This window comes from Notothenia rossii (assembly GCF_949606895.1).
Source record: "Notothenia rossii genome assembly, chromosome: 4".
In the NCBI taxonomy this organism is placed as follows: Eukaryota; Metazoa; Chordata; class Actinopteri; order Perciformes; family Nototheniidae; genus Notothenia; species Notothenia rossii.
In genome coordinates this window covers 78,217,503-78,238,220 of record NC_136902.1, presented here as the reverse complement: position 1 = coordinate 78,238,220, position 20,718 = coordinate 78,217,503, and the positions used below count along the sequence as shown (strand labels likewise).

General features: G+C 41.5%; 2 protein-coding genes across 2 annotated transcripts; one reads left to right on the top strand and one right to left on the bottom strand.

Annotated features, from left to right (window-relative positions):
* Positions 1-3,635: 3,635 nt before the first annotated feature.
* On the bottom strand, positions 3,636-14,475 carry ppp2r1bb (protein phosphatase 2, regulatory subunit A, beta b). The gene is made up of 15 exons (XM_079677815.1): positions 14,310-14,475; positions 13,558-13,648; positions 13,239-13,339; positions 12,635-12,867; positions 12,307-12,454; positions 12,040-12,195; positions 10,863-10,977; positions 10,658-10,728; positions 9,201-9,335; positions 6,883-7,056; positions 6,664-6,724; positions 4,985-5,139; positions 4,740-4,882; positions 4,537-4,628; positions 3,636-4,441 (listed from the first exon to the last, which is right to left on the bottom strand). Exons 1-15 carry the CDS (start codon positions 14,385-14,387, stop codon positions 4,425-4,427), a joined length of 1,770 nt encoding a protein of 589 aa, XP_079533941.1. The 5' UTR covers positions 14,388-14,475; the 3' UTR covers positions 3,636-4,424.
* Positions 14,476-16,148: 1,673 nt separating this feature from the next.
* On the top strand, positions 16,149-20,493 carry med29 (mediator complex subunit 29). The gene is made up of 4 exons (XM_079679433.1): positions 16,149-16,440; positions 16,610-16,668; positions 16,769-16,853; positions 19,971-20,493. Exons 1-4 carry the CDS (start codon positions 16,180-16,182, stop codon positions 20,196-20,198), a joined length of 633 nt encoding a protein of 210 aa, XP_079535559.1. The 5' UTR covers positions 16,149-16,179; the 3' UTR covers positions 20,199-20,493.
* Positions 20,494-20,718: the final 225 nt, after the last annotated feature.

Below are 20,718 nucleotides of genomic sequence, written 5' to 3'. Positions count from 1 at the left end.
ATCTTTTAAAGTGTATTTATATAGCCCAATATCACACATTTGACATTTGTCTCAGTGGACTTTAGAGTTAGTTAAGAATATGAATATGACATTGGACAAGGAAAAACTCCTATGTAACCCCGCAATTAATGGGGGTGAAAATTGAAGAAACCTTGGGGAGAGCAACAGAGGACGGACTGACATGCAATAGATGTGGTATGTAAATTAAAAAGATAATACATTTGCAACATAGGTAGTCCAAATGCTTAAATGCGTGTGCTTATACGAAGAAGATTAATTCAGGTGGATTTCAACAATCCTTTGGGAGCCTTCAGTGACAAAAGCTATCAAAAACTAAACTCGCTGCTCTTGTTTTTACAAGTTGGGCACACCGAACGAACCCTTTAAAACTCCATGATGTATCTATGAAACACACCTTTCATCTTAAAGGCATCTTCCAGACAACTAAGCACACATCCCTGTTGTACAGCTAGCTGTGAGCCTCTGCAGCATTTTGCAGGCTTTTATACGGAGTCTTTACAGACAGGAGGAGGGACTGAATAATGAATCTTCTCTGATAAGCACCGGGGGCTGAGATCTCTGGTCTGACATCACCTCCATGGCAACTGCCTGTCAATGTTTATCAAACTACATGAAACTCAAACACATTTTTTTCTGATGGTAAAGTGCAGCTGGAGGAGGCCTGTCCTCAGCCGAGCTCTGATTGGTTGACCTCAGCTTTACATCTGGGAAGAAGGCTGCAGACTGGGAATACATTCAGAGCAGAATACTGCTGCTACAAAATGAAAGCATGCCTATATGTTGTTTAGAGCAGAGGTTTGTCCCTGTTGTGTGGAAAGGATCATGAAGAGGGATGTTCAATCCAATCAACCCACACACAGGACAGCTAATCCACTACCAGAGTAGCTAGGGGGGGGGGGGGTTTCATGGAAACCAGGGTCTCATTTCTTTTCCTGGGATCAGACCATGTGCATACTGATAATCTGAAACTTGGGATGGGTCACACTCATACTGATCAGATTTCAGTCAACTAAGCCTCACATTTAGCATATGTTGCTTTTAATGCAAAGTGATTTTGACACTGAACAGGGCTGCGAGACTGGCTTTAAATTAAACAAAATGGGATCAATCATTATCCCATTTTAAAAAAAATCTCCTGCTCAACACCAACTGCTCTAGAAAGAAACACCACCAGATAAAAGGTGAAGGGCTATTGGCACACTGCCATTCTATATTTGATAAGTATAACCTTGTAGAAAATGTCCCTTTCAGACAGCAGCGATTTCCATAGAAGTGTAGTTATTTATAGTCGGTCTATGTATTCCGTGGCATTGTCTGCCATTGAGACCTTCAGTCTGTCAGAGACACTCTTAGGGGAAGAGACAGAGAAAAGACAGCCGTAATCTTCTTTTTCTTCAATAAAATATCAGAATATCCGAGTCCTATTCACTCATCAGGCCAAAGTATAGTGTAATGACATCAATGGTTGCTATGACAACAGGAGGAGGGTGGATGACAACATCCTACTGCGTCTTTTTTAGAGCAGGAGATCACAGCACTGTTCAGGATTAGAGCTGCACAGAAAATAAATACATTTATGTAAAAAGAAAAAAAGGCTTGGAGACAAACACATAAGCTCTCAGTGAAGAAGGAAACACACTGCAATGCGATGCACAACATTTAAAAAACGCTCTGCTTGGCCTCTGTTTTCTTATATAAATTCAGGTGTTCCTTGAAGGTCGTACAGCAGTCATAAGTGTGTGCCCCCCATTATTCAGCTTCAGTCCTGAGTCTCTGAACACATGCAGCCGGCAGATGGACAGAGTCTGAAATCCCAGTACAGATGACACAGAAGGGCCTGAAAAAAACCTCCTTCAGGCTCGAGGCTAGATGTTACCTCCGAGCCAAGAGTCACACGCTCTTTCTTGAGCTATCCTTGGTCTGATATTATCTGGAGTCGTAAATGTGTGCGGTTTTATAAACCCCTGCTGCATCGCATCGCTGAAGAATGACAGAATAAAGAGAGGGGGGAGCTGAAGTGACAAGGTGACTTAAGGAAAATGTGTCTGCCAGCGCTCTGCTTACCCCGACTGATGTTTGTCATTTGTCACAGTGAGAGCATCTGACCTCACGATGTGTGTGTGCGTGCGTGTGTGTGCGTGTGTGCGTGTGCGTGTGTGTGTGTGTGTGTGTGTGTGTGCGTGTGCGCGTACCATGCCGTGTGGGGGCTTTGCTTGACTCCTTTCATTATATATGACACAGTCCTGGGAGGCAGCTGCATTGACGTCAGGGCTCTCAGCTCTGTCAAGGGCTCTGGCTGCTGAAAATCCCCCCCAAATAACGGGAAGGAAATAGAAAGAAATAGGTTGCTGCTGTTTCATTACGGCCTTGTGAACCCAAGATTTAGGCGGATGGGGGGGGCGGATTAGCCCTCGCACTCAACTAATCGTGTTTTAATGAAGATTTACAGTTGAAGGAAAAATTACATTAAAACATCTTTGTTATATTTTTCTTGTGAAAAAAGTGAAAAGTATGTTTTGGTTATGTGTCTCTGAGGTCAACCATCCATCCTCCTCCCACCTCAAGTATAGCAATGGCTCTCAAGGTGGTCTCGCTGTAGCAGAATGTGCTGACACAGCAGATGCCCCCCCACCTGTGAATTACATGTATATTGCAGAATAAGTGCTTAATGTGCGCTGGTGCTGAGGTTTATACAGTCAAAGGGCTGGGAGGCTATGGCTCCAAGGAGGGCTGACGGGATTTGAGGAGATTAAAAAAAAGAGGGTTCTCATAAAGATTTCTGTCATGTGATTTATTACCTTTATCTTCTGTTAATTACACATTTGGAATTAACGGAACAATGTCTGCTGCAGGTAGAGCGTACATGCACCCAACTTCACATGTTTGAGAAGTACAAATCTTTCTCAGCCCAGCCCTTATTTCACGGCGCTCCTCTCCCCAGCAGTAGTCGGGGTGAGGGGCCTGAGGACAGGGGTCAGCTGCAGACCCTGCCCCGCTCTGCAGGGTCCCTGCTGCCTGAAACAGACCTGCGCTTTCATCTCCACAGCAGACGCCCACTCAGTCAGAGCTGACCAAATAACAGACCAGAAACGTGCAATTAATCCCACATTTTCTTGCGTCATTCACGGACTCAGAAGCAATACTCTTCGCTTTGAAGGGATATGTTACAAAGCCAACAGAGTAGGCTACATACCACACTGGAACTTCACGTTTTACACCACAAAAGGCAGAGGGGATAATTAGGACATGTTTAATAGTGAATTAATTTGATACTTGATGGTCGACTGAGACTAAAATGCTTTATTTTATTTATTATTTTAAATCGCATGAACATGTTTTGGAAAGCGCATCACAAATGCAGGTATAGAGAAATCCTTAAGGAATGTCTGCGGGAGAACGGTGACTTGGTATTTCACAGGAAGGAAATGACAACCACAGCTAAACTGGAATGGCTTGAAAAAATGATCAAATAAAAAAATGTAGTCTTTTCACATAATGATCAAGTCAAAAGTTATCGTCAGAAATTCTTCTCATCTCAAACTATACAAATGATATTTTCCTATTTCACATTAAATGTTTGGAGTCAACTAATAATAAAATAGCAGACTACATCAGTTTGTTTATGTTACTTTATTCAGATCAAGATACAGTAGTAAAGCATCCCAATGTGGAGAAAATGTAAAGTAAAAATAAAGGAGTCTTCGTGATACAGGACAATCAACAATCAACAATCAGGGTTTATTCAAGAACAGAAGGGGGAGGGGGGAGGGGGGGGGGGGGGGGGGTAGAAGGGAACAGCGGGAGTAGTTCAGGGAAAAACAAAAGTTTCTTTTATCAGCGCAGACGACACATTTATTCAACCCGCCCATAACCACCCCAGCCCCCACCCCATAATAAAACATTATGCACCCTTACGTACACATGAATTGGGTGGAAGCGTAGCAAAAATAAACAGCTTGCTGCACCATCTGCTGCTCAAAGTGTGTGTCTAGCAATGTGAGAAAAGCACAGCAGCACAGAGAACTAGCATAGCGCTAGGTAGCGAAAACAGACACTTGGTAAGCTGTGGTGGAGGTACAACACAGGGCGAGGAATGTGTGAGGGGGGGTACTTGCTTGTACAGTAGCGCATTCATCAGCATGCACCACTTAATGCAATTTATTTGACACTTTGCCTTTCTTAAAGCACCCATCTACAGCAAAGCGGAAGGTTAAGAAAGAAGCCTGTGCTATGCGTTGACATGGTCTACTATTGGACAGTAAACAAAAGAAAAAGAAAAAAACAATTGTTAACAGCTTTCTCTATACATTTACCAGTTGTTCCTGAACATCAATAAATATATCGTAAAAGTGTTGTTGCGTTGTTGTCTTGGGAGTTTGTCTGGTTTAGCCATGGTGGGGTGGTTATGCTAGGACCAGAACTGTTGAAGGGAGAGAACGAGAATAAGATTTCTTGCTACTTAATACCATGTAAATTCCATCTACATTTATATTGACAGCAGAGAGAAAGGCTTACCGCTGATGGCCTCCTGGGCAAAGTACTTGACATCCATGTCTGTGTCCGTGGCCAGCTTCTCCAGCACCGGCTTCACTTCAGTTTGAAGGGCACTGTGGGAAAGAGAGGGAGGGGGGGGGGGGGGTATCAGACCAACTGTCCTTCTGGTTCTTGAGTCGAGTGAGATGATCCATTAAAAAACGCCCGATGCCGAAATCACATACCTGCTATCGATGACGGGGCCGATCTTCTGGAGGGATTTGGCCACGTTGAAGCGCACGTTGGCCACCTGGTCGGTGGACATCTTCAGGACCACCGGCAACATCTGCTTCGTGGTGATGTCCTGACCGCATGCCTCTGACAGAGCCTAGGACACAGCATACAGAGGGTCACTCAGTGAACATTGGCATACAATGAATCAGTCCAATATAGCTTTAGCAGCTAATAGACAGTAGCAGCTGAGACTCACGTTGATGCAGAACAGAGTGGTCATCCTGTGCAGGTAGTTGGGGTCGTTGGCCATGCCCAGCACTTTGGGCACGATGGTGTTCTGAGCCCACTCGGCTCCAAACTTCTCCACCAGCTTCATGAGGTTACAGGTGGCTGCCTCCCGGATGGCGTACACTGGAACATAAGAGTGACAACAATCTGCATTAACGGTGTGCTTGAGTTGATCTATTTCTCCATGGCAGAGAGGACCTCACATCGCTCACTTCCTGTCTGCTTAAAGACACCTGGATTCGCTTCATAAACAGTGGAAATAACTGCCGTTTTCTTTACTTCTCATGCAGATCAACATCTCATTTGTTACATAGATATAAAAGTATTTAAACTCATAGCTCTGCTTTTACTGGCTCGCTGCTACTTCTGCCTTTTCCCCCAGCACTGTAAGCCGGCCGATGGATTGCTTTAAGTGGATGATTTTTCCAGACAGTGTAAAAATTACGTTTCAAGCATTTTGATCCATATAAGCGGATTATCCCTAAATGTGCTTTCCTTTGTATTAATCTACTCTTTGTATGCTTTACAGATCATAAAGGACTCAGAGTTATATCCTTTAGTCTTAAACAAATATATACATTGACAGTTTGCATAAACTGGACAATATTCCTATGATGAAAAGTCTGACAAATCTAAAAAGACATTGCTCAGTATACTGGGTAAAAACTGAGAAGTCATTGAGACGAAAGAGCAGACAGAATTCATGATTATATTGACATGTGAAATATAGGATGTCTTTAATAAAGTGAGGGAAGGTTATGTCCTTCACTGAAGAGCTTATGTAAGGGTGTCACAGCCCTAACCCCAGCTAAAGACACACACACTTCCAATGATGTAACCCAGGTGGCCCTTTGTCCTTAATAGTGAGCGTGTGTGTTTCTCTAATTGGAACTTGATGTGCAGAGAGCACTATATACTCAGAGGGAAAATTCATGCAAAAGACAGTGCTCCAGGTTCTCAGGTGGAACAGAGTGTGAGGTCCATCAGACCCGTTCAGACGGCAGAGAAGAGCCCAGGATAAAGCAGCTCAGTTATGAACTCACTCAGAGGGACCCAACTGGGATCCAGAACTCCATTAAACACAGCTAGAGCCACAACATGAACTGCAGACTGTGTTCAGTAACACATATAGAAGTTATGAAGCAGCTGTGCCCTGGTTATATCACTCTGATGTCAAACACATTGTATTACAGGTTGTAGGGGTCGTTCACCTTCATAAGAGGACAGCTGTCTGCTTAGTGGACGGGCTCAGGTGACTAAGAGCACTGATGCTCTTAAGGCAGGACAGGCGAGTCATTGATAGTCAAATTGAACAGTCTTGACTTGGAGCTTCGGGCTGCTAAAGAGTACCGAGGGCAAAGACAAATGAAAGGATCCCAACAGGAAAATAAAGGGGCAGCTGCTTTGGGAATCCTTCTCCAGGAAGTCGGTTTGGGGATGTTTCAGAGGTTATTGTGCTTTGAGAACATAAAGGAAATCAAATGGAAAATACTTGGGCGTATTTTTAATTGACCGAACAAATGATTGCCATAAAAGTCGCTTATGCAAGCAGCCCAGTTTATGCAACCATTTTTGTCGAGTGCCAAAAAGAAAGTGGGATGTGTACTAAAAGATAGCCTGTAATGTCTTACAACTAAAGTGCCTTACCGTGATCAATCAGCCAGGCCATACAAAGGGTGTTGAGCTTCTCATCAAAGAACTCCACTCCCTGAGAAAACACAGTGGAGTTAGAGCACTTCCTGGATGTCACTCGGTTGTCTGCACATTGCTAAATGCTCTGCTTCTACACATGGAAGTAGTTAAGAAAGACCTTTAAAACATATTGACTAAACGGCCTCATCTGTGCTCCTAGACGCCATGACTCACCAGCTGTCCTGCCAACAGGGGCATGTACTCGATGATGGCGAGGCGGACCCTCCACTTGGCGTCCTCTGCCAGCTCCACGATGGCCGGCAGCAGAGACTGGGAGAGCTGACGGATGCCGATCACCTCGTTCACACAGTCCAGGTTGGAGATGATGTTGAGGCGCACCTCGGGGCACTGTGGCACAAACACGCATTAATCACAGAAAAGTATTTAGGTACAAAACAAACTGTCTGCTGTCCAAGTAGACTTACTCAAGATGATTGCTTTAAAATGAGGGTTATTACAATCCTTATACTACAGGTAATAGAGGATCACACTAGAGGAACCTGTAGGAGTGAATCCCAAACAACTGGAGCAGTTGTTTTGAAGGTCCTTCAACTCCTGCTTTTCATTCAAAGTAATGTCTTATACCATGGGCCTTTCGCTTCCTTAGAAACTTCACTTTTCTTCAAACCATCCACTTTTGACTATGGAACTACTCCAATCATTGGAGGGACATTTGCTATCTGAGCGTTTACACCCCCTACTCAAACTAATATTTCAATCTCAAACCGGTTATCTAAATTAATTAGTGTTTGAGCTTAATATGAACAACTCACACTGTGTTCTACTCTATCATTTTCTTGTCTCCAGCGAAGCCACTTGACTCTTTATCAACAAATTAGACTTCCAAGAAGTTTCATCTAGACATATGAACCCAGGTTTCTATAAAAGTTCCTTAAAAGGACATCTGCTTTAGTTTAAGTTTGAACATGTTAACAACTGGAATAGCTTAACAAAACAATTGATATTCCTAAAACAGAAGCCCTAAAGTGCACAATGATTTGAAATACTCAGTCAGGGTTGTTAGAGTGGGAACTGAGAAGTAGCCAAGAAGGGACGGTAAGAATTAAAAATAATTGAGCTTTTAAATGAATAGCACATCTGCAAATGTCTCCATCTTGCTCTCTTTAAGCTGTCCTCAGCACGTTGAATTATTGAAACATACAAGTCAAAGCTGTCAGCCCGGACATAAATCTAATTAGACACTCTTAATGTTGCGTTGGAGCTGTGAGGAAATGGGGCCATCTTTAAATAGGACTAAAGCAGGCAGAGAAAGGACTGACAGCCTCCAGCCTCCCTAAACATGGATATACATTTGTGTCCAACCTGCCAAACTCTTGCCTTATCTCAATATGTAAATGCATTTCGTGGAAATGTATTCATAGGACAAGATGTGACAGAGCCATTGTTGTTCTAGATGAACCTGTTACGTCAGCTGATGGATGTTCTTGTACACTCTTCTCCTAAAACCCAGCCCATTGTAACTTCATGCAGACTAACTAAATCAACTGCTCCAGAAACATATCATTCAAATAGTGACACCATATCTGAAATGCAAAGCAGACTGGCTCATGAAAGGATGCATCAGGTTACTCTTCAAAACTATTGTATATGCTACATGGTCAGCTGGGAAAAAAGCCTCTCTGATTAAATGTACTACTTACTTAAAAAGGTAAATACAATTAAAATGTATCTCGCAAAGACGTATCTAGTTACAGGGTGTCCAGCTTTTCATTATGCTTCCCTCTAGACACAACAATTCAATCTTCTGATTGTAAAGTCGCAGTCAGGCTGCCAACCCAATGACTCACCCTCCCACTCAGCCAGGTACATGTGGTGGCTACACCTAAGTGGCTCTACACTGACTCAGAAGGATCACTACCATCCAAAAGAGTTGGACAAACTCAGAGCTTCACATGAAGTTTTAGCTGTGAATGTTACCCAACCAATCAGTGCCTGGAGTGAACAATATATAAGAGCAGGGTATCTGCAGGAATCCTGAAGTCAAATGGAAGACCTTTTAAGACCTCATCACCACTTGGAGTTAACCGGTTACATTGGCGACACTTTACCTCACATGATACAGTATTGATTGTCCTTTCTCCTTATCTTCCAACCATTTGGACGCAAACTTGCATTTCCCCATAACGATGTTTAACAAACGGCGTAAACGGACCTTCGCGCGCTATCAAGCAATCCTGTTCAGATGACGTCAAATCCAACGGGATGCCATAAATAAACTACACAGAATCACACTACACACCTACGCAATGATTACATTCAGGCAGACTGTAGAATACAACCTCTTTGGACCATTTATATACTTATTGAAAACAAGCTACAAAATGTAAAAACTTGGAAAATACCGTTTAATACTTTTTAAATCGCCTTAATTTTCGCTAAATTGATTTATCAACTTTTAATACTTTTTAAGACCCCGCGGACCCCCTGAAGAGACATGGAGGCCTACTATTACAAGTGTGCGTTTGGTTTACCTCGTCCTTGAGCTGAGCCAGGAACAGAGGTAGTAAATGCTCGATTGTGTTGTCCTTGCCCAGGATGGTGGAGAGGCCCATGATGACGGAAGCCAGGGCCGACTTCACATGCTGGTTGGTGTCTGAGACCAGTTCCTGTTCAGAGACACAGAGGAGACAGAGGTCAGCACAAACAAATGGTTAAGACACAAAGTACGTAAACAAACATCCAGAACACTGTTATTGGTTATAATCACAACACAGTGCTGAGAGGGAGGCTATAATCCACTTGTGTGTAAATATGCAGCAAAGTGGCAGCAGTGATACTAGCACAGACAAACAGTCATGCAGCTCAGTGCTGAAGGTGGAATCACTAACAGTACGATGAAGACAGGAATAGCATAATGTAAGTTCAAACATGTTCAGTGATTATATCAAAGACAATGTAAGATTGTATTAAAAGCAAGATGCACTATAGATTTGTAGGACCTTTTATTTGTACAGCTTTCTAAAGGTTGTGTGTCAGTCTGTTGCCGCCTGTACTACTTTGTTCCACTGTTGATATGTTAAGAGGGTAAACAAAATGACCCTATGTGACACCGTCTACCTATAACAAACAAGTCTGTCAATCCAACAATGTTACCGAATGTTAACCCTTGCCACTTCTTTAAGTAAATACAAAAGCTTGCAATGATAAGAATGTGCAATAAGAGATACCACGACTGAACTCATTGTGGAAGAAAGACAACAGTGCCACCTGCTGTTCAAAACATGACAGACACTGGCACAGAAACAGTGTTTTCACTGTCCTGTGCTACATACAAGTGCCAACATTTTATAGCTAGGGTTATCTTAGAGGGCATCTTAGGGTGTTTCAGTGTCTCTACAGGTGGTAGTGAGCCATCAGAGCATCAAAGCAAAGGAACAGGTCATCACTGTAGAGCAGCACACATTTATAATCCTAGAAATGTGTCCATACTCCATTTCATCCAATATCTTGTTAAAAGATTTCAGTTAAAAACATGATACTTCTTTTTTTAGTCATACTGATATTTTACTTTACTGCTAAATCTGGACATCTTGGGCATTTAAGTGTAGTGGGGAAAAACAGCTTGTAAACAAAGCCAAGTTTTACACAATTGTTCTTATATCCGAATGAATGATATGTAATATTGTTTAACTGTGTTTGTATCATCATCATTTTGAAAACCTGTTGGACTCATATCAGCTATTACGTTACTAAATTATCAGTGAAAATGGACAACATAAAAAAAAAAAAAAAAAAAAATAGCCAAATTGTAAAACAAAAACCAGTTTTCTTTTGAGCGGATGTTACACCCCCACATGTCTACAGAAACCCTTTGGGGAACACCATCAAAAGACCCGCCTCCAGTCCTCTTCCATGCTTAATAGCAAAGAGTTTTTGTTAACCTGAGATGAAGGAGCAAAGAAATGTCACAATGCAATTTTGTTTTTACCTTGACACAGGGCAGAATGTGAGTCATGATGATTTGCTCACGGCTGTCCTCTGGGAGGTTCTCACAGAACTCTACCAAAGGAAAAGGAAACAGTCAATAAAATATGAAACGGACAGGACAAGAAGCTGAAGCCAGTTCATTTGAACCCTTCAATTCATGCAATTTTCAGAAGTATTTTTCTGGTATTCAGGCTTTATTTGCTGACCTTTGACTTTGTTTGCTGCAGCAGCGCGGACCTCAGCTTCACAATCCTTCAGAAGGTTCTGGAAGGCTGGCACCAGATCGTTCTTGGTGATCTCTGGTCCCACTGCTTTCTGGAGCTACATTTGGAGAGAATCAACACGAGTCAGTATCTAAATAAGCATGAGGTGAAAAAAAAGTCAGGAAAAAAAACAGACAGCATTCTGTCTTCACAACCCCTCAAAGCACATAAACAATTAAGTCCCCATTCATAAAAAAATCATATCAAAAGGTGCCACACATCCAATCGGGAGCAATTTGGGGTTAACCATGTTGCCCAAGTCAGGTTTAATACAAACAATTCATTCAACACATTCACATTAAATGCTTGATGGGAACAACATTTAAAAAAAGATATTATTTTACGACTGAACACTCATTCAGCTAAACATTCCTAATATCTTTGAAACGCCCTCCACATCACACACGATACTTAATTTCCTGCATCAGACATGAAAGATACAAACAAATGAAACCTAGTTCTTTAAAACTCAAGTGACTTCTGGGAAATGTTTTTTGGTCATATTAATAGTCAAATGGCTGATTTAATAAATACATTGAATCTCTGTGGAATGGGTTCAGAGTGGGGTCTGTGACAGGATTTTTATATATGATTATAAAATAAATGATTACTAACCAGAAGCCCTGATGTGTCAAAGAAGAAAGATTACAGCTTTAAAGACACGTTTACATATTGATTGTTTGATGCATGTTCTCCATTTATAAAAGCCTAAAAATGCTTCAAAATAGGCACTGAAATTAAAGAATCTTTCAGCGTCTTCTTTTCTTCACTAGTAACAGATGTTATCGTTATCGCAAAAGCCCCCACCTAATGTGTTTCATAAGAAATATTTCTCACTAAAGTGTAAATATTTACTTCGCCCTGATCTTCGACAGCAAAATGTGGCAACACTTCCGAACATGCACCTCATTTCTTTCAGCATTTGTTTGGCACCTTTTCTTCCCACAGCCTAGCATCCCTTCTCTTTGTAATTGTGTTTTTTTGAAAAACGTGTCAGTTGTATCCAGCTGTCTGCTTCAAATAGCCCCTGATATTTGTGAGGCTGATAATTTCCAGGTATCAGGCATTAAAATACAGATTGGAGCACCCTTAGAAAGGAGGAAAGGAGTCTGCTGCTTACCTCAGAGAACTTGTCAGCAACCATGTAGCGGACCCTCCAAGATTTATCTTCTGCAGCCTGGCGCAGGGTTGGCATCACCAGGGTCTCAAGGTCCTCCTGAGGCAGCAGAGTGGCAATGCTGACACAAGCCTCCACAGCGAGGAGCCGCACAGAGTCCTGATAAAGAGAGGCAATGGGATCAGTTTTTTGATCATCACGCTTAACAGATGAGAGGACTGCAGGAAGCAGAATACAACAGCACTTTAATTTGACATTAAGGAAACGTACCTGCTCATCAGAGGCCAGAGCAGTGAAGAGGGAAATGATGTCACTTTTTACATAGTCAAGCTCCAGGACTTTGGCAAACTCCCCCAGTTTAGATGCTGCAGCACGACGCACCATAGGAGTGTCATCTGAGCACAAGGTGCGGAAATGCCTAGAGACAACCACAAACAGAGATTACATCACTGAAAACTGACTGACCAAACCTAATTGTATGCCCAAAACAATCACAAAAGGTAGGCTTTAATATTTGGTTAGAAGCCTAATTTGTAACCATAATGTACACATTTGAAATAAGAGCACTGTAAAAAGTGTTTGGTGAGAATCCACTTACTGGCGGATCTCAGCTTTGACGGTGCTGGAGACACGGGGATAACAGACGCTAAAGAGGCCGCAGGCAGATGTGCGAGAAGTGAACCAGTCACCACTGGCCAGCCGCTTGACCAAAGGCTCGAAGTGGACCTCCAGGTCAACTGGAGAGTGCTCCTGAGAGATCTTCCTCAGAGACTCCACAGCCTTGTCTCTGACTACTGTCTCCTCCACTGTAGCCAGGCTCTCCAGAGGAGGCTGTGCATTAAAAAAATAAGTTTTCAACTATTAGCAAGTACAAGACATTAACGAGTATGTATATGTAATATGTTATACATAAAGCACCAATAGCTTATACTCTTTATAGACAATATTTCAGATTTAGGTCATCTATAAAAAGGGATCGTGGGCTATGTAGAGGTGAAAACACGAGTATCGTCTACAAAAAAACTAATAAGCAAGCTTTTAAATTGATTGCTCAACTTCACTAAGCTAAAAGGTTTCATCCATTATTCCCCCGAAGAGACTAACAATCTAGGAATGCTATGACATGAAATGATTCAGCATGATATACATGTTACGTCTATGTGGCCATAGCATTAATCAAAATCCACTCTTCAGTGACTTACCAGGAGACAGTGGACATACTCTGGCCCTCCCACCAACATGGTGAAATTGCCAAGCTGCTCAGCCAAGGCCAAGAGCACCTCATCTTCATCGTAGATGGTGTCTAAGAGATTACAGAAAGGAAAAACGAGAGAGAATATCAATTTAGGTCTGAAAAAAAATATTAAACGAGAACTTTTGGCAGCAGCTTGGAAGGATTTAAAGTACAACACACTCAGACGTTCTCCATGTGACGACCCTTTGTAAAATAACGTTGAGGTCATAACCTCTGTTTGTCGAACATCAGGTGATTTGTATGGGCAATATGATGCACTTTCTTACCTGTGAGGAAAGGAAGGAGTTCAGTGCGAGTCCTCTCGACACCAAGGGCCAGAGCAATGGTGGACAGCTTCTTGATGCTGTTCAGACGAAGCTGCACATAAAAACGACAATCGTGAGTGAGGAGTTCACAATAAAGTTGGGCGCGTTTAATGAACTGTGTACATTCTTAAGCTTCACATGTACTATGCCCAGCTAGCTCAAGTATTATGACTCACAAGAAAAGTACATCAGGTAGCGTCCAATCTCAGTGACGGTTAGCGTCATCAAAACAAATAGCTAGTTAGCTAACAAACAACATTTTAACAATCTATGATAGCTTAACGTCAATTGCCAAGGAATAGCCCGACTGAATATAGTCGGCTCTACCCACTGCGGCCTTGAACGCCCGGTTGTTGTGATTGCAAACTTTAGTCAATTAGCTAGCATCCCGGGATACGAGGCTTCAACGCTAGCAGCTAAACCAATGACTTAGCTAGCTTTTCTGTCACACCCGTTTTGTTATCTTCACATTTCAGTTAATACAATCACCGACAATTACATTTCACCAGATTGACAATGTATGCAGTAAATGATGACAGCAAATTAGCTAGGTTAGCAAAGCTGGGTGCGCCCAGTGGATCCATTGATAGGCCCGGGGACGTTAGCTTGCAGTTAGCTAGCTGCTAATCAAATGCGCGCCTGGAATACGTTAAAATGGCCCAATTTTGCAAAACAATACATATTACGATTTAAGTCAAAGCTAGGGTTTTTACCTGAACATCCTCATTTCGCAGTTCATCAATGAGAACGGCGATAGGGTACAGAGAGTCGTCTCCATCAGCTCCTGCCATTTTGGATACTGTTTCTGAATGGCGCTGCTGTGCTACGGGGTTTCTGTTTCTGAGCTGAACGACTGCAGGGCCTCCCTCCTCCGATACTGCGCTGCTGCTGCCAGTGGCTTCAAGACACCGCCGAGAAAACCGCAAAGGAAAAATCCTGATTTAACAAAGATCACTCAAACTAAATGAAATAGCAAAGAACTTCCAGCCCAATAAGCAAGAATAATTAAGTTAATTTATTTTCTTTATCTCTGTGGGTTTGTTATATGTTTTAAAAACAACTGCAGAGAAATAGAGCATTGAGACGAATGACACATTCAAGTAAGATAGTGCTATAAAACATTTGAAAACTTTGAAACCAGTTGTCATGCCCCCATTTAAATGTTCTCACAAAGAAATCCCACAAATACCAAACATCATGACACTCTTTACTAAGGGCAGCAAAATATATGAATTGAATAAGTTAAATTAATGCTTAAATGAGTAGTATTCACAAATGGGCTAATATTTGAAAACAATAATCTTTTATACATGTTGGAAAGTATAATACATTGCTAACTAATTCGTAAATAAAGTAGTACCAATTGTTACAGAAGTAAAATACTCAAATAATCTATTAACAGCCACATTAAAACAATTATAATATTAACACATTTTATTTTCAACATTACATGAAAAGTAGACCCACTTGTTTTATATTAATTTACAGCGTGACATGCTTTCTTGATTTGAATACTATAATATTTTAATTAAAAAATAACATTTTTACATTGTGTTGTCTTCAATTGTTCGCACACAATTGCCTCACTATTATTGCAATTGCAACGTGTGTGTACAATGAAAAACACAACATATAGAAAACTGAGAATAAGATATTAAAGGTAGGGTATGTAAGAATGGAGAAACCAGCTCGAGTGCGCTAGAATTTGAAAGTACGCACGACGCAGCCGAAAAAAATCTGCCCCTTGCTTCCTTCAGACTTCCTTACAGAGCCCCTCCTTCAACACACACGAATGCGCACATGACCAATGAGGGCACGAGATAAGTTTGTGCACGAGGCAGGTAGGCCATCCAGTTATTTTAGCCGGGGCGGCTAAAATGGTCTTGCTTTTTACAGCGCCACGGCTTCCACAGATGAATTTTTTATATGTATTTATTGTCAAAGCATTTAACATATTCATTGCTATCGGGATGTTAAGAGCATTCCATGGAATATATATTTAAAAAAAGTGTAAAAAGTGTTTGTGAAGTGAATTACCTACCCTACCTTTAACCATCAAAATAACCTGGATAAAAACACACATCTTATGTACAATGTATTTCCATAGGAGCCTTGTAGTACAATGAACAGGTATTAGTGGGAATGATGTGCTGATGATTATGTGCATCACAGAAAGAGGGCGGTGCTCACTGGAATCAATGTTCATTTTGAAAGCTGTGTAGATTATTAAAAGACTACCCTCCTCTAATATTTGTTATGGATATTACAACACGTATTTGTTTATTATAGAACCCTTTAAAACTGAGAAAATAGCAAAAACTATTACATTATTTAGACATTTCAAGTTTAGTAGACAATAAATATGCTCCTTCTTTACTTTTCCTACAGTTCATTAATTGCTGTACACTTTATTATTATTTTTATATAGGTTTATACTATCAAATGTATTTACTGCATCTTTTACAATTAACAAATGTTTTCTCCATCAAAAATTGTTCCAGGATAAAGAATCCCTTTTATTTTGAAAAACAGTGAACCGGATATTTAACTCTTCTTCTTCCGTCGGTATCATCTCATTGGATCATGATGGCGTCTCAGCAGCAGCAGCAGCCCGGCGGGCCGATGTCGCAGCCCGGAGGGCCGATGTCGCAGCCCGGCGGGCCGATGTCGCAGTCCGGCGGGCCGATGTCGCAGTCTGGCGGGCCGATGTCTCAGCCCGGGTTACAGCAGCAAGCTTCATTACAACAGCAGCAGCAGCAGCAGCAGCTCCTGAGCCAACAGCAAGACTTTGACCCAGTCCACAGATTTAAGATGCTCATTCCTCAGCTGAAGGAGAGTCTGCAGGTAATTCTGCGACATGGAGCTAAAAACTGAAATGGAAAAATTCCCAAAACATCCAATGACTTAACCTGATCTGAATTCATCCTCGTTATACTTCCCCCCCCCCCCCAACAATATTACCTGCACCATTGTGCTATAAACATGCGGCTTTATTTATGTTTTATATTTTCAGAATGTTATGAAGATAGCATCCCTGAATTTGGCCCATAACACGACAATTGACAACGGCATGTAAGTTGATTGGTCGGGGGTCATACGTAAAGCTAAAGTGCTTATAGATGTTAGTGTCAGCCATGTTTCACATGTTTTCTTTTTGTTTCCAATGATCTAGCAAAAGCAGCGACACCACAGTTCAGCGCTTTGACAAGAGCCTGGAGGAGTTTTATGCTCTTTGCGATCAACTGGAGCTGTGTTTGGTAAGAATTCAACACAATACACATAACCACAATATTGATGAAGTAGGCCTACTTGTGTACTAATGTACTAAGTACTAATGTCTGCGTTCACCGGCCACCACAACTCATACAACTTCTAAATGTTCTGTATTAATTTAAATGTTCAATATATTGTTAATGTATTTTGAATACCCTTTTATAGTAGATGGTAGGAGTGAGTCAAAATATATTAGGAACTGCCAGCCAAAATCTAAGCATTTACCTGAAATCTCTGCAGGTTTGTCATTTATAAAGAAAACATGACTGCCATGAAATAGAGCTTTGTTTAACAGACACAGTTAGTAATATACAGTTTAAGTAAGATAGTGCTTTGAAAAATGTAATTAGCAAGGAGTTTGAACACTTTTCAATCCAGTTATCATGCCCCTGTTCCTGTTTTTTTAATCATTAAAATGTTCTCACATTTAAAACATATATATATATTAGGGCCGGGACTCGATTAAAAAAATTAATCTAATTAATTAGAGGTTTTGTAATTAATTCATCGAAATTAATCGCATTTTTAATCACATATAAATATTTGACCTGAGAACAGTGAGAATATGTCAATAAAGTTTGCCGTCACACAGAGGTAATTTGAATTGCTTACCGAGGTCCAATGATCCCCAGTCAGGGCAACACATTCGGCTTTCTCCAATAAATTCTCTTTATCTTCCTTTTCATTGTCATAAAGCTGCTGGATTCTTTTTGTCACTGTTTTTCTGCATGGCAGCTCATATGTTGTGTCAGACGATGCAATCTGTAGTACCTTTTGCAGCCCCTTCTCTTCTACCACTCCAAGTGGTCTACAGTCGAGTGCAATCCAGTGAGCTGGTTCTTTTTTCAGACGTGGACTTAGTTATCCTGGCCCTGAAACCAGTCATCTGGTTGGGTGTGGGTCATACTTGTCAACCCTCCCGATTTTCGCGGGAGACTCCCGATTTCATTGCCCTCTCCCGGTTTCCTCCCGGGGTCATATTTCTCCCGCATTTCTCCTGATTTCTGACAAAATCAGATTTACACACGACTGTTTCCACTCGGACTTTAATACAGCTACACCATTGTTTGGTTTCCATGGTAACACGTCTCTTTAGTAGCGCGCAACTCAAAGTCTGAGAGGATGAGGCAGATATTCACAGAAAACAGAACAAGAATCGACAACTACTCTACTCTCTGCTCACTCCTTTCCTGTAAAGTGCAGGTCCAGTCCACACATATGCTCCATCAAGGACGGTGCTACAGGCCTCAAGGCAGTGCAATTACAACTACAATAAGCATGTTAATGTTAATCTAACAGCTCCGGCGATCCGGCTATTGTTCACTGTAGTTTGTTGTTGTCTGAAGTCATGAACGTTAGTTGGTGCTCCAGTATAATCGGTACGCCTGAAACTCATCCAGTGAGAAACGTTCCGCAGGGCAAAAATAAGTGCGATTTAAAATGCGTTAATTTTTTAACGCGTTAATGTTTGTGTAATTAATTAATCTTAATTAACGCGTTAAAGTCCCGGCCCTAATATATATATATATATGTAGAGATATATATAGAAGTAGTAGTAGTGTGCAGTATAGAAAAACACCTGAATACCAAACATCATGACAATCTTTACTAAGTGTGATGGAATCTTCTGAAGCAACGGAGACAGGACTCGGAGAGACACGGGGAGAGCAGGAACTTTGATGCCAAACACTGATGGTTTATTTGGAGCTTCGGCCAGAGAATTCACAAGAAGTGCTGTGCCACGAGTTGACACAGTGGTTGCCAAACCAATTCTGAAGATCTCTACCCCAGACCCCTGTATTTAACTTGTTCTGAGAGTATGTTCTGCATTGTGCATAACAAGATAAATAACTATAACACCTCTATCAGCTGACGCCAACAGGCAGGAATAGGGAGACAAAACACTGAGAGCACAGCAGCCCAAGGTTGCAGGCAGGGTTCGAGTTATAAACTGAGCTCTATGGGGGTCTTTAAAACTAACGCATGCATGCGTGCGTGCACGTGCAGGCGCGCACGCACACAGTCACAGGCATAGATTGTGCAATAATGTATTGCGCACCTTGGAGGTGCAGACTCCAACTGGTATATATTGCACACCCTTGTGAGTATACAATTAGTGTCTGATGTGTTAGGGCTTCAAAGATAACTACAAAAACTCAGGAACTCTGTACTTGTGGAGCGTCACAAACAGCGCCTCCGTTTATTACGTTTTACTCTCTCTCCACAACTTCAGGACAGACTGTGCATGCTCAAACACATGAACTCGAACACAATCAATAACAACGTAAGAGCTATACAAATTAAAGAAAATACAAAAATTAGCTCTCACAGATAAAACGAGAGAGAGAGACTGACTTCACTGCTAATTACGTGGTCCAAAACACACACACACACACGTGGACTTTTTTTGGGCGGCATGGTAATCGTCTGCTAGCCTACGGTACTCGTAGTATGTATGTGTGTATCTTGTCAATATATTTGAATGTCTGTTGATATAACGGTTCATTCTTCAGGTGCGCGCAGCACGTTCACAGCCTCACAGGCATAGATTGCGCAATATTTTATTGCGCACCTTAGAGGTGAAGTGCAGGCATATTGTCATTCAAGAGAGAATACGATGCGTAGTTCTTTTGGAAAACATTGTTTTGTTGGCCTATTTACCTCGTTAACGTAAATAATACTCATTACATTGAAAATGCATTATTTGTGATCAAAATAATGGTTGTTGGTAATGTATATCAGCGACCCCCACAGATGTTTGATTTCACTGGGTCCGTGGGAGCTCAGGCCCCTCCTTATGGGAGCTCAGCTCCCATTGGCTCCCACGTAACTCGAACCCTGGTTGCAGGCACACTGGATCAAAGGTGTGGGCCTAGGAAAACTAAGGGCAAATTAAATATATGAATAAACTATTATAAATGGGCCATCAAAGGCTTTAGTAGTTCCATAGTCTAAATGTGTTGATTGAGAGGGTTATTTACCATTTACCTTTTTTAAAGCAACAATATATTGCTATATGACTGTCTTCTTTTAACATGCTACTGTGTTGTATCCAAACCTAAGACATACCCCACAAACTCACATTTGTCTCCTCTCTGCAGCGGCTGGCGTATGAGTGTCTCTCCCAGAGCATTGACAGCGCCAAACATTCACCCAACCTGGTCCCCACAGCCACCAAGCCGGACACGGTGCAGACGGAGTCCATGTCTTATTCCCAGTACCTCGGCATGATCAAGTCTCAGATCTCCTGTGCCAAAGATATCCACAACGCTCTGCTGGAGTGCTCCAAGAAGATCGCTGGGAAGGGACAGCCTCAGGGAATCATGTAATGACCCGGAATAACTATCCTTTTATACATCGGTTGACATTTTTCAGAAGGTGGAAGAATTTCATATAATGGGAATGTCTCAGAACTCAGTTTTGGCCAAAGGTGCTGTCTCATTTTTCAACATCCTGTATAGTTATTTTGTTTTATGTTTCTTGTAAGCTCTGTGTAAATATTTCCAACAAAATGTCATGCTCTGATATGACCACCAGGTGGTGGCAGAGTTGTATCTTCCAACTCAATATCCACATCTCTTTTGTAGCTTATTTGTACTGACTATTAAAACATTTGTACTGAAACTAATGTTTCATCATTATTCAAAATGCACAAAGAAAGTCCTGTCTGTCAATAACATGTTCAACCAATCAGGAGGGTGTACTGTTGGAGCTCCATTCATGCGATCAAAAACCAAAATCAGCTGTTGTGAAATGAGTAAAGAATGATTTGTTCAACTATGCAGGTAAAATACCACACATAGTTTAAGTCTACCATTTCATCTCATGTGTCTGCAGTGAATTTCAAAA

Excerpts from the sequence above, each read along its gene's own strand:
- med29 (XM_079679433.1), top strand. The coding sequence starts at position 16,180 with ATGATGGCGTCTCAGCAGCAGCAGCAGCCCGGCGGGCCGATGTCGCAG. Across the intron at positions 16,441-16,609 it reads AGCTGAAGGAGAGTCTGCAG|AATGTTATGAAGATAGCATC; the intron begins GTAATTCTGCGA and ends TTATATTTTCAG. Across the intron at positions 16,669-16,768 it reads ACGACAATTGACAACGGCAT|CAAAAGCAGCGACACCACAG; the intron begins GTAAGTTGATTG and ends CCAATGATCTAG.
- ppp2r1bb (XM_079677815.1), bottom strand. The coding sequence starts at position 14,387 with ATGGCAGGAGCTGATGGAGACGACTCTCTGTACCCTATCGCCGTTCTC. Across the intron at positions 12,868-13,238 it reads AGTATGTCCACTGTCTCCTG|CCTCCTCTGGAGAGCCTGGC; the intron begins GTAAGTCACTGA and ends TTTAATGCACAG. Across the intron at positions 5,140-6,663 it reads GGCCTGGCTGATTGATCACG|TGTACGCCATCCGGGAGGCA; the intron begins GTAAGGCACTTT and ends CTTATGTTCCAG.